The sequence below is a fragment of the Chelonoidis abingdonii genome, chromosome 2 (genome assembly GCF_003597395.2).
Source record: "Chelonoidis abingdonii isolate Lonesome George chromosome 2, CheloAbing_2.0, whole genome shotgun sequence".
Taxonomy (NCBI): domain Eukaryota; kingdom Metazoa; phylum Chordata; order Testudines; family Testudinidae; genus Chelonoidis; species Chelonoidis abingdonii.
In genome coordinates, this window is record NC_133770.1 from 65,161,776 (window position 1) to 65,174,253 (window position 12,478).

Consider the following 12,478-nt stretch of genomic DNA (forward strand, 5'->3'; position numbering starts at 1 on the left):
AGGAATTTTCCTCCAGGGCAGATTGGCAGAGGCCCTGGAGGTTTTTTGCTTTCCTCTGCAGCGTGGGGCATGGGTCACTTGCTGGTGGATTCTCTGCAGCTTGAGGTCTTCAAACCACAATTTGAAGACTTCAATAACTCAGACTAGGTTAGGGGTTTGTTATAGAAGTGATGGGCAGGATTCTGTGGCCTGCTTTGTGCAGGAGGTCAGACTAGATGATCATATTGGTCCCTTCTGACCTTAAAGTCTGAGTCTATGAGTTATAGAAGACTGTTTTTTTTAAATATTAAAAATGGTTCACAAACCTGTTGATTGACACAAGCTATTGTACTTCAGGATAGCATTTAATTGTGTTAAAACATTCTACTTAATAAAGAGTGGCCAGTAAATATTTTCATGAAGTGGATTTTTCTAGGAAGGATAGACATCAGAATGTAGGTGTTTTAAATACCATCCATTCTGTAAAGTTGTTACATAATGAAAGCTATTGTGGAAAGCCATGAAGAAGTAATGCAGATTAGGAATGCATTCCTGTGTGGGAGGAAAGGGTATGTGTGTAGTTTTCTGACTTTTTGCAGCCTGTGGACTATTGCAGTACAGTAGCTTATTATTATTATTATTTAAAAAAAAAATGTGTGTGGAACATTTGCTAGCCCATGTGTACATGCAAGTGTCAGCATTGTTCAACTGCACACAAGTGTAAGGGCACAACATGCATATATTTGGACCTGCAGTATGTGTGGACATGTGCACGTGAAGGCTGAAAACACTTTTTGAATGTGCAAAGAAAAGAGAAATAGGAGGAAAGCAGTCATTAATACATGTTACATTTAATAATAATATGTGCAGGTTTGTCTCCAAGAATATAATGTATAGCATATACTCATTTATATATTTCTTGACACCTTTACACACTAGCAAATGTTGGAAAAGATGTGCTGCACCTGGCTTCAAAGCAATTGCATTGGTAAAACTCTAGGTGGATCTCAAAAAAAAAAAAAAAAAAAATTAAAGTAAAAAAGTCTTTCTTTGTAAATGCAATTAGAATGTTGGCTGCCCCACACTCACTCCAATGTGCTATATAAAATATCTGCAGTAATTCCACTGGGGCAGTCAGTACATCAGTAGTCTCTAAACATCTGAGATGTCTTATGAATATTGGGTTTTAGTTGTATTTCAGCTTTTAAAGGCTTGTCCTGAGTATTTTTGTCATTACTTTTTCTTTTTATCAGCAGCAATGCAGCAAGTTTTGGATAATCTTACTGATCTGCCCACATCAACAGGAGCTGAAGAAATAGACCTGATTTTCCTCAAAGGAATTATGGAGAACCCTATTGTAAGATCACTTGCTAAGGTATTTTGATGTATTGATAGTTTGAATTAAATTTGACATTTTTGATATTTTTACTTGGAATATTGTCAATTCAAGAGCTCTGACTGGTAGTATAAATTCATTTTGTCCAGAGCATAGCTACCACTGGTAAACTTGGAGGAAATTGTGAGAACAGATTTAATCCTGGACTCCCTTGACTTGATCCTTTCTCCACTTATCAAACTCAGTTTCATTTCTAGCATTTAGAAAAGGGGTTGGAATAAGGAGGATGAAAATAAGTTTATTATTTATTACTTGTATTATCAAAGAGCTTAGGAGTCCCAGTTATGAACCAGGATCCTACTCTGCTGGACACTGTACACACAGAACAAAAAGACATTCCCTGCCTCAAAAGAGCTTACAATCTAAATAAAAGGAAATTTTTAGATGGCTATAGACAGACCAACAGGTAACTACAAGAAACATTACTGGTCAGTGTGATAGATAGGCTGTGGCCTCAGCATACCAGCAGCCTTACCATTGTCAGGTTTTTGTATGCACCTCGGCAAAGGAGAATTTTAAGGAGGGAATTAAAGGAGGAGAATGAGTGAGTTTTGTAGATGTCATGGAGCCTTTCTTCCAAGCATGAAGGGAGAAAACACAAGGGAGGTTGTTTGGAAATTGACTCGGTGCCGCACAATATTTTGATTAGTTTTATATCATTCTAGTTTTTTAACGTGGCACACACAAATGGATTAAAAACTGGCCAACAGGTCTCAAAATGTAATTGTAAATGTGGAATCATCATTGAGCAGGTGTATTTCCAGTGTGGACTAGCAGGAATCAGTTCTTGTCCCTATGCTATTTAACATATTTATCAATCACCTGGAAGAAAATAAAATAGTCACTGATAGAGTTTGCAATTGGGGGAGCGGTAAATAATGAGGAGGACGAGTCACTGATTCAAAGTGATATGGATCACTTGGTAAACTGGGTGCTAGCAAACAATGTGTGTTTTGATAGAGCTAAATGTAAATGTATACATCTAGGAACAAAGAATATAGGCCATATTTACAGGATGGGGGACTCTACCTTCCACAAACCCCAAATCTTTTACAGAGTCACTGCTTCCCAAGATAATCAGCTGAACACGAGCTCCATGTGTGACACTGTGGTCAAAAGAACTAATGTGATCCTGGAATGCGTAAACAGGAGAATCTCGAGTAAGAATAGATGTTGTTTTATTTTATATTTGACAGTGGTGCAACCACTGGTGGGATATTGTGTCTAGTTTTGGTGCCCACAGTTTAAGAAGTATCAGAGGGGTAGCCGTGTTAGTCTGGATCTGTAAAAGCAGCAAAGAGTCCTGTGGCACTTTATAGACTAACAGACGTATTGGAGCATGAGCTTTCGTGGGTAAATACCCACTTCATTGGATGTGCTGCTTTTACGGTTTAAGAAGGACGTTGATAAACTGCAGAGTGTTCAGAGAAGACCATACGAACGATTAAAGAATTAGAAAACATGCCCTATAGTGATAAACAGATTGAACTGTGAGTCTAACTTAATTAAAGAGGAAGTTAAGAGGTAACTTGATTGCAGTCTATAAGTATCTACATGGGGAACAAATATTTAATAATCGGCTTTTCAATCTAGCAGAGAAAGATGTAACATGATCCAATGGCTGGAAGTTGAAGCTAGACAAATTCAGACTGAAAATAAGGCATAGTGACAATAATTAGCCATTTAAACAACTTACCAAGGGTTATGGTGGATTCTCTATCACTTCCAAGTTTCAAATCAAGATTGGATGTTTTTATACATGATTTCCTCAAAATAATTCATAGAGAATGTGTTATGATCTGTGTTATATAGGAGGCCAGACTAGATGATCACAGTGGTTCTCTCTGGCCTTGGAATCTATGAAAATGTAACAAGTGAGCAATGGAGGTTGACATCATAGGCCGATCAAAGGTAGGAGTTGATTAGGCAAATTCCTGTGTTTTAAGAAATTTAGATATCAAAAACATGGTAAAATTATTATTTATGAAGACAATTTCAAAATACTCAATATATCAAGATTTTTAGTATTTATATAGTACTGTACTATCTCCTGTCGCATCTCATCTGGTTTGTCTTTGACCAAACGTACATTGTGATCCACACATATGAGATATTGTGTCTGTGTAAAGCCACTGTGAAGTCAGTGGGGTTCCATGCAGGCAGAGAAACCGACCCACATGGATCACAGTGCAGAATCTGTGCCTTTGACCATAAGCATCTCTGGGTATGAACCATCCTTATTTGTGTCATGTACAGCATCAAGCATTTTTGGTAATAAATGATAATGCTACTTTACAAACGTAAAGTAGACAATTGAAGATTTCTCAGACACTTTTATAATTTGAACTGTATCTTAGCAGGGATGGCCTCATCAACCACCTTCTTTTCTAATTGTCATTGCATGGAGCACATCCCCACCCATTCATGCTGACCTCCTCCATACCTGTGGCAGCTATAGTAATTGCTTATGTGGAAAGGTAGTTAATGTATCTCAAGTGATCTTTTAATGGAAATAAACAAGGAGGTGAGCCAGCACTATATGACAGACCAACTCTGTGTGGATCATCGGCAGGTGCGCCACAAATCATAGTTTGAGAACTGGTGAAATAATCTAAACAACAAAATCCTTGTTCAATGATCTTTGAGTATAAAGACCGGCAAAGCAAGAGATTCATTGAAGAATGCTGTCAGATTTATGTAAGAGAAAAGTGTTTTTTCTGTTAGAGACTGTAAGAAAATTGTAGTTTAAAAAAAAAAGGGAAAAAAGTACACCATGGTGCAGCCAAGAGAGAGAGAGGTGTAGAGCAAGGGTAGGCAACCTATGGCACACGTGCTGATTTTCAGTGGCACTCACACTGCTTGGGTCCTGGCCGGGGGGCTCTGTATTTTAATTTAATTTCAAATGAAGCTTCTTAAACATTTTAAAAGCCTTGTTTACTTTATATACAACAGTAGTTTAGTTATATATTATAGACTTATAGAAAGAGACCTTCTAAAAATGTTAAAATGTATTACTGGCATGCAAAACCTTAAATTAGAGTGACTAAATGAAGACTCGGCGCACCACTTCTGAAAGGTTGCCGACCCCTGGTGTAGAGAGAAACAATGGCAGTATGGAGTGAGAAAAGACTAGAAAATAACATTGTTTGTGTGTTAATTTAACAAGAGTGAGTGACTTCTGGGCTAAAGAAGTGGCCACTCTGCAAAAGTACTCCAGGGATCTCAAAAGACATTTCATATCTACTGCATACCGATTTACAGCACAGGTACGGTGTTGACTTTCAAACATGAATTGTATACGTCCACTTTTATGTTAAATTTGATACTTTATTTTTTTATCACCAGGGAAATGATGCTTTAGAAACAAGCTTCTTTTCCTTCTTTAGCAAGATCTTCTCTAGTATGGCAAATTACAGTCTAAAAGCTTGTCTAGAAGAACAGATAGAGACAAATCTGCAGTGCTAGTGTGCCACATAGTAACTCAGGGCTTGACTACACTTGCAGATGTAGAGCGCTGGGAGTTAAACCAGCCTTCGGAGACCACAGCAGGGAAAACACTGCCATGCGTTTACACTGTCTTCTGCAAGCACACTGGCGTGGCCACGTTAGCAGTTCTTGCAACCCCATAATGAGCAGTGTATTGTGATAGCTATCCCCCTGAGCAAGTGGCTGCAATGTGCTTTTCAGTTGGGGGTGGGGGTGGAGTGTGATAGGGAGTGTGTTGTGTGTATGTGGGGGGAGAGACTGTGTGTTTTGGGGGGCTGAGAGTGTGCCAGTATGCTGTCTTGTAAGTTCAGACAGTAGCAGGCTCCCCTCTTCCCCCCACCCTCCCCACACACACTTACAATAGCAGCATTCCACACTTACGGTTGAAAAACAACAGCACCATAACATTTCTTTATTCTTTTAAGACTAATGTTTATGTCTGGCTCAAAATTCTCAGTGAGCCTTATAATAAACAAGGTTATTTAGTCAATGACCTGACTCTTTTTCTTTAAAATAGAAAAATAACTGAAGCTTTGTCTTTTTCTGTGTTAAATAAGCTACTTCAGAGGTTAATAACAATTATTGGAGCTCACTTAATAAAATTTACAGGTAAGAATGGATTCTTATCTATAAATTCTACTTATTTCATGAGACATTATTTCAGAAAAAATATACAGATTTTTCTGTTTTTATATAGCAAGATTAAATTTAAACATCTGCCTTTGACACTGCCTCTACACGGCCACACTGAGAAGTGGTTTTCATAGGCACATACTAAAGGACCCATATTAAACAGTACTTGGTAATTAGACATGTGCACATGTCCATCCGGCTCCATATATTGAGGGTATATATTATTCGCTCCCTGTAAGGGGGAGTCAGTTCTCTCTCTACCAACCAGTGGTCATGAATCAATCCTTTTGCTGATTTGTTTGTTAAAATTACTGTAAATAATTTTACTAGTTTATATGGTCTTGAGCATCTTAATTTTTTTTGTTGGTTTCATTGGGAATTTCCCCGCTGTTTTCTCATTGTCTTGAGCTCCACCCTGTTAACAAATAATGAAATCTGATTGTACCACAAAATTCCCAGCTTCTGATGAGCACAGTAAGTATCTGCTAAATTTAGAGAAGGACTCTGTCTAAGGCAGTCCGTCTGAAAGTCTTTTAAGAAAAGGGATGAAGAGGCCCAAAGACTTTTCTTTAGAACTTGCCTTTACAAGGGAATCTAGAAGCTCATGAGCCTGTTATCTCCTAAAAAGGCACTGGAAGTGTAGTTTACCTCAGTGTCAAAGCCTGATATCACGTCACTGGACTTCAAAGTTGTCCTCTGGGTTATCATTAAAGAATGACGGCATAAGCTAAATGACTTTATAAATCTTAGGATCCAAACACCTTGAATGGAGCTGGAAAAAGCATTTTCCTAAGGTCTTTAGGTTAGAGGTTGTTCAGCACAGAGGAGAAGATAGGACTTGAGCCATCTGATCTGCTCAGCCCTTATTGTGGTTGGCCTTCCTGAATCCTAGGTTGTAGAGATGTGTCTCTCCTGTTCTGCATTAGATTGAGCAGTAATCCACAGTGTGGTTATAGACACTCTTCTCTTATATTTGTGGGGGAAAAGGGCCTTTTATGAAAAAATGCTTTTTCCAACATGGAACTGGCAGACCCGGTTCTCGGAGCATATTGCTCTGTCCACGAGATCATCCTTTCACTCTTTCACTTGAGTCCGGATTTCTTGTCTCAGCAGAGCAGTTTGTGCAGACTTCATGTCGCTTCATAGCTGTTGATTTTCAGAACAAGATAACTTTACTTGTCTGAGGTGGTCCAGTCAGTCAGTTAGAGATCAGAAAACAGCCTCATAGAGGGGTGCCAAAGTTGGAACTGGCTTAAAATTGCTTAAGGCAGATGCTTTGGCATGGTGGTTGTCTGATTCCAATTGTCTTGGACTTTGTCCTATCTCTGGTATCACTAAGCAGTTCTTGGCAACTGTTCATATTTACATAGCTGCCAGTGAGAGCCAGCAATTCTTATATCATAGTCCACAAAGAAGTGTCCTTAGGCTGCACCCAAAGTTTCTGGCCACAATTCTATTTCATCTCAGTAAGTCGTTTCACTGCCTGTGTTTTTTCCCCAGAGCTCAATATCTGCTGCGAGGAAGCGAGGTTGAGATGGTTAAGAGCTCTTAGTTATTACAGTATACTCCTGATTACCCAAATAGCAAGGGGGACAGAGATTTTATTCAGATAATTGGGAGTTCAGATAATGGAGAGGGCAGGAGCTGTTCTGCAGTGGGATGGCTCCTCCTCACAGTCCTAGCCGGAGGGTGGAGGGGGTCTCCTTTTTTCCCCATCAGGAGTGCAGCCTTCTGCCTGCACCTTGCACCTGCAGGGGTCAGGTGTCACTCGCTTTGCAGCAGCGCAGAGAGCTTTCTGCAGCTCCACTGTCATAACACCACTTCACCCACTCCCATGACAGCAGAGCTGCACAGATCTCCCTGTGCAGCTGCAGGAGCCATTCCGCATCATGGTGGCTTCCTCTGTGGCCAAGGTGTGTTGTCATCGTCCTCCTGGCCAGGGGTCTTTGCTCTAGTATCAGAATCTTTGCGTTATCCAAATCCCTTTCTTGGCACCCAGCATAGATTCAGGCCCTCTGCCGCTGGGAGACAAGGAAGGGATTCAGATAATGAGGATAATAAGGTTTCGGCTTAATGGAATATAATGTATTTAGAGGAAGGTCAGACTATGTTGCCCGTCATTATGGAGGGGAAAAAAGCTCCTAAAAATCTCTGCACAGAGATTAAGTGGATGAAGGTGCTACATCCAGTCATGTATGAAGTCGTTGATGTTCTGATGTCTGAATGCCTCAGAGTTTGCTATGTGAGGAAATGGCAGCCTCTATGACGCATCTCTTTTCTACTGAAGGGCTAGCAATGTTCCCCTGTTAGAAATCTGTAGGACTGCTGTGTGGGCTTGGTTCACATGTTCTCTTGACACTGTGTCAAGAGTAGATGCTGGTTTCAGAAAGACAATGCTTCAATCATATAACTAGCAGGGCTCCTTGGACCTTCTTTTCAAGGAGGTCACTGCTAACTACGGTGGCCAGACATCCTGATATTAGGAACTTTGTCTTATATAGGCACTATACCCCCTACTCCTGAAAAAAAGTTCCGATTTTTCATACTTGCCACCTGGTCACCCCACTGCTAACTAGTCTCTTAGAGTGGGACTCTGTGACAGAAATGTCCAGGATCAAGAAAGAGAGTTACCAAGGTAAACTGTTGTTCTCCAACTGTATTGCCTTCATAAAGCGACACTGATCCTCCCTCTTCCTCTCTGTTTCAGAGCCCAGCTCTTGTAGCCTTTCTAAGGTAGAGAGGAATTGAGAGATTGTTCAGAGATGGTGGGCTATTAAACTGTTGTGTAATGCAGTAACTTGTCACTTAACGTTATAGTTATGTTCCTGAAAAATGTGACTTTAAGCGAAACGATGTTAAGCGAATCCAGTTTCCCCATAAGAATTAATGTAAATGAGGGGGGTTAGGGTCCAGGGAATTTTTTTTCACCAGTCAAAAGACACACACACTCTCTCTCTAAGTTTTAAACAAACAGTTTAATACTGGTACACAGTGATGATGATTATGAAGCTTGGTTGAGGTGGAGGAGTCAGAGGGTAGGATATTTCCCAGGGAATGCCTTACTGCTAAATGATGAACTAGCAATTGGCCAAGTCCTCAAGGGTTGACTCTCTCACTCTACAAGGCAGCAGGAATGGAGGGAGGGGAGACAGCATTGCAGACAGAGACACACACCGTGTGTGTGAGAGAGAGAGAGCTGTGCATTTCCCCTTTAAGTACACTGCCTTGTTAATTACACCAGCTTGCTGAGACCGCAGCTGCTGACAGCAAACCCCTCCATCCTGAGCCCTGTCGTGTGTCCCCCCTGCTCTATGGAAGATGGGGTAAGCAGGGTGCAGGATCAGGGGGAGGGGACACCCTGACATTAGCCCCCCTCTTCCTTCCCTCCCTCCTGCACAGCGAGCAGGAGTCTCGGGGAGCAGCTCCAAGGGAGAGGGAGGAGCAGCACATGGCAGTGCGGGGAGGGACAGCTGCAATTGCTAGCCTGCTGGGCAGCTGCTGCACAGAGAACTTAGGGGAGTGGGGAGCTGATCGGGAGAGCTGATAGGAGGCTGCCGGTCCACCCTGGTTCCAAGCCCCCACCAGCTAGCTGCAATGGGCTGCTCTTCCCCAAGCAGGCGGCTGCCAAGTGACGCTAGAACAACTTTAAATGAGCATGTTCCCTAATTGGTCAGCAATGTAACAATGAAACAACATTAACCGGGATGACTTTAAGTGAGAAGTTACTGTATAGAGCTTGAGGGGATACGTGTACACACAAACATCACTCCAGTTCTGCTTTAAAATGGGGGTTCTGTGGCCAAGTGGTTAAGCATGTTAATCCTACGGTGAGGCTGTGAAGGCAAAACAGCAGATTTACTTTAGATAAGGTGCTCTTTTTAATCTTCTTGATGAAAAGATAAATCAGGAAATAAAATTAATCACAGGGCCAAATGAATTAAAAATATTGCTGCACCTCATTGGCAATCATTAATATAATCTTGTTTTTAATCTCTCACAGGCTCATGAGCGACTGGAAGATTCTAAACTTGAGGCTGTCAGTGACAACAACCTGGAGCTAGTGAATGAAATTCTTGAAGACATCAGTCCTTTAATAAACAAAGATGAAAGTATTGCAGAATTAGTTGGTATACTGAAGGATCCTCATTTTCAGGTACCATTTTTTTCAGTTTGAATATTTAAATATGTTACCACTTAATATATCAACATATGCATATTGATCTAACTAGAAAGAGTGGAAAAAATAATTTTAAATCCCCCCCCCCCTCCCCAACCAAATAAGGAGGAAGAATTTGGAAGAAACACCACAGTCTTTTTTCACCAAGAATAAAGTTAAAGAGAAATAGGATAAAGCCAAAACAAAAAAGGCCACTCAGAGGGATTAGGTATATATGCTAACTAAGTCATTTTGATCAAAGCGTATTGTATGTTTCTTGACATATTCTCAAATCTGTCTCTAGCCAAGCACTTGCCATTCTTTCTTCCTCTGGTCCAAATTTGCTATGCTCAGGGGGATGATGTATATTACATACAGATTTGACATCCTTTCACCTGGTCCTGCACTGTCCGCTAAATAATCTTTCTGGGTTTTTTAGAACTGGTCACAGTTTTTGGAGTGGGAGGGGTTACTAGACAGTTTTATGCTTCCAAGGTTACACAGGATCTAAAAGGATTTCCCTAACTTTTTTTTTTTTTTAACTCTGGATTTATTTTTATCTTAAATTTGGATTTACCTTTCTCCACTGCTGTGGTATGTTTGGCAGACATTTAACTATACCATTATTCCAGTATCCTATCTCTGACAATAGCCAGTAGCAGATTATTCACAAGAAGGTGCAGGAAACCCCTTATTCATAAGTCTGTGGCCTTCTCTCATCCCTCAGAAAAACATTTTCTTAAGGATCTGGGTGAATATAAGTTTATCTGTATAAAACTGGTGCAGAACCTTTGGTGAGTTTCTTGGTTAGCTTGATCAGGAATGGTGAGTTAATTACTGGGCAGTAGTTGGGAGAGGTTGGTTTTGTCAAGCGTTGATTTAAATACTGGCTAGATTATGGTGTGCTTTGAAGGGGTTAGTAGATTTCCTTCCTCAGAGGAGAAGTTGGTTCACAGTTGCAGATGGTGACTTGCTTTTCCAAAGGTGCTTCTATGACTTGTACATGTGTGAATAGACTGAAGAGGAATTTGACTGGGACAAACTTATCTGGCTGGTAGATATTACAGATGGTTCAGAGAGAATTTGTATTTATCTAAGGGAAAAATAAAAGGATTAATGGAAGCAAGATGTGGATGATTTCCATTCCCTTTTGAGAATGGGAGGAGTTGTGTGGGAATGTGTTATCAGCTGTGTTAGATCAGTCTTTAGGGAGCTATTTGCTTCTGGGCTATAACCAACAGAAAAAAATACTTGAGATATTCTGATGGTGAATCTACCTTGCTTGTAGTGGTGGTGTGTCAAGATTCATAAGCTTCTGGAGACCAAGAAACCAAAAAATTGGTTTCATTACTGAGATTCAAAAATTACCTTTTGCAACAGGAGCAAAGAGCCCTGTGGCACCTTATAGACTAACAGATGTTTTGGAGCATGAGCTTTTGTGGGTGAATACCCACTTCGTCGGATGCATGTAGTGGAAATTTCCAGGGGCAGGTATATATATACGCAAGCAAGAAGCAGGCTAGAGATAATGAGGTTAGTTCAATCAGGGATGATGAGGCCCTGTTCTAGCAGTTGAGGTGTGAAAACCAAGGAGGAGAAACTGGTTTGTAGTTGGCAAGCCATTCACAGTCTGGTTTAATCCTGAGCTGATGGTGTCAAATTTGCAAATGAACTGAAGCTCAGCCGTTTTTCTTTGAACTCTGGTCCTGAAGTTTTTTGCTGCAGGATGGCACCTGAAGATCTGCTATGTGTGGCCAGGGAGTTGAAATGTTCTCCTACAGGTTTTTGTATATGCCATTCCTATATCGGATTTGTGTCCATTTATCCTTTTCCGTAGAGACTGTCCAGTTTGCCGATGTACATAGCAGAGGGGCATTGCTGGCATATGATGGCGTATATTACATTGGTGGACATCCAGGTGAATGAACCGGTGATGGTGTGGCTGATCTGGTTAGGTCCTGTGATGGTGTCATAGACTCATAGACTTAAAGGTCAGAAGGGACCATTATGATCATCTAGTCTGACCTCCTGCACAACACAGGCCATACAATCTCACCCATTCACTTCTATAACAAACCTAACTTTGTCTGAGTTATTGAAGTCCTCAAATTGTGATTTGAAGACCTCAAGCTGCAGGAAATCTTCCAGCAAGTGACCCGTGCCCCATGCTGCAGAGGAAGGCGAAAAACCTCCAGGGCCTCAGCCAATCTGCCCTGGAGGAAAATTCCTTCCCGACCCAAATATGGCAATCAGTTAAACCCTGCGTGGGGGCAAGATCATCAGCCAGCACCAGAAAGAATCTCTGTAGCAATTCAGATCCCATCCCATCCAACATCGCATCCCAGACCACTGGAATACTTACCTGCTGATAATAGCAATTGATCTTTGATTAATTGCCAAAATTAGGCTATCCCATCATACCATCCTCTCCATAAACTTATCAAGCTGTTGCTTAAAGCCAGATATTCTTTTGCCCCCACTACTCCCTGGAAGGCTGTTCAGAACTTTACTCCTCTAATGGTTAGAAACCTTCGTCTAATTCAAGTCTAAACTTCCAAGTGTCCAGTTTATATCCATTGTTCTTGTGTCCACATGGTACTAAGCATAAATAATTCCTCTCCTTCCTGATATTAATCCCTCTGATATATTATAAAGAGAAATCATTCCCCCTCAGCCGCTGTAGATATGTGGGCAGAGTTGGCATTGAGGTTTGTTGCAATGGAGCTCTTGCATTACGCAGTTACTGGTGAGAATATGCTTCATGTTGGCAGGTTGTCTATGGGCGAGGACTGGCCTGCCACCCAAGGCCTGTGAAAGTGTGGGATCAT

At 41.0% G+C, this 12,478-nt stretch overlaps 1 protein-coding gene across 4 annotated transcripts in view; it reads left to right on the forward strand.

Moving 5' to 3' along the window:
• PALS2 (protein associated with LIN7 2, MAGUK p55 family member) overlaps positions 1–12,478 on the forward strand; it is a 125,174-nt gene that overhangs the window by 67,264 nt on the left and 45,432 nt on the right. For 2 of the 4 annotated variants that reach the window (XM_032773857.2, XM_075062409.1), the window contains exons 2-3: positions 1,236–1,354; positions 9,495–9,647. In XM_032773857.2, the coding sequence (XP_032629748.1) occupies positions 1,238–1,354; positions 9,495–9,647 (270 nt within the window). In that variant the 5' untranslated portion in view covers positions 1,236–1,237. Of the gene's footprint in view, positions 1–1,232; positions 1,355–9,494; positions 9,648–12,478 lie in introns of all 4 variants that reach the window. The other 2 variants (XM_032773858.2, XM_032773861.2) reach the window with 2 other exon arrangements.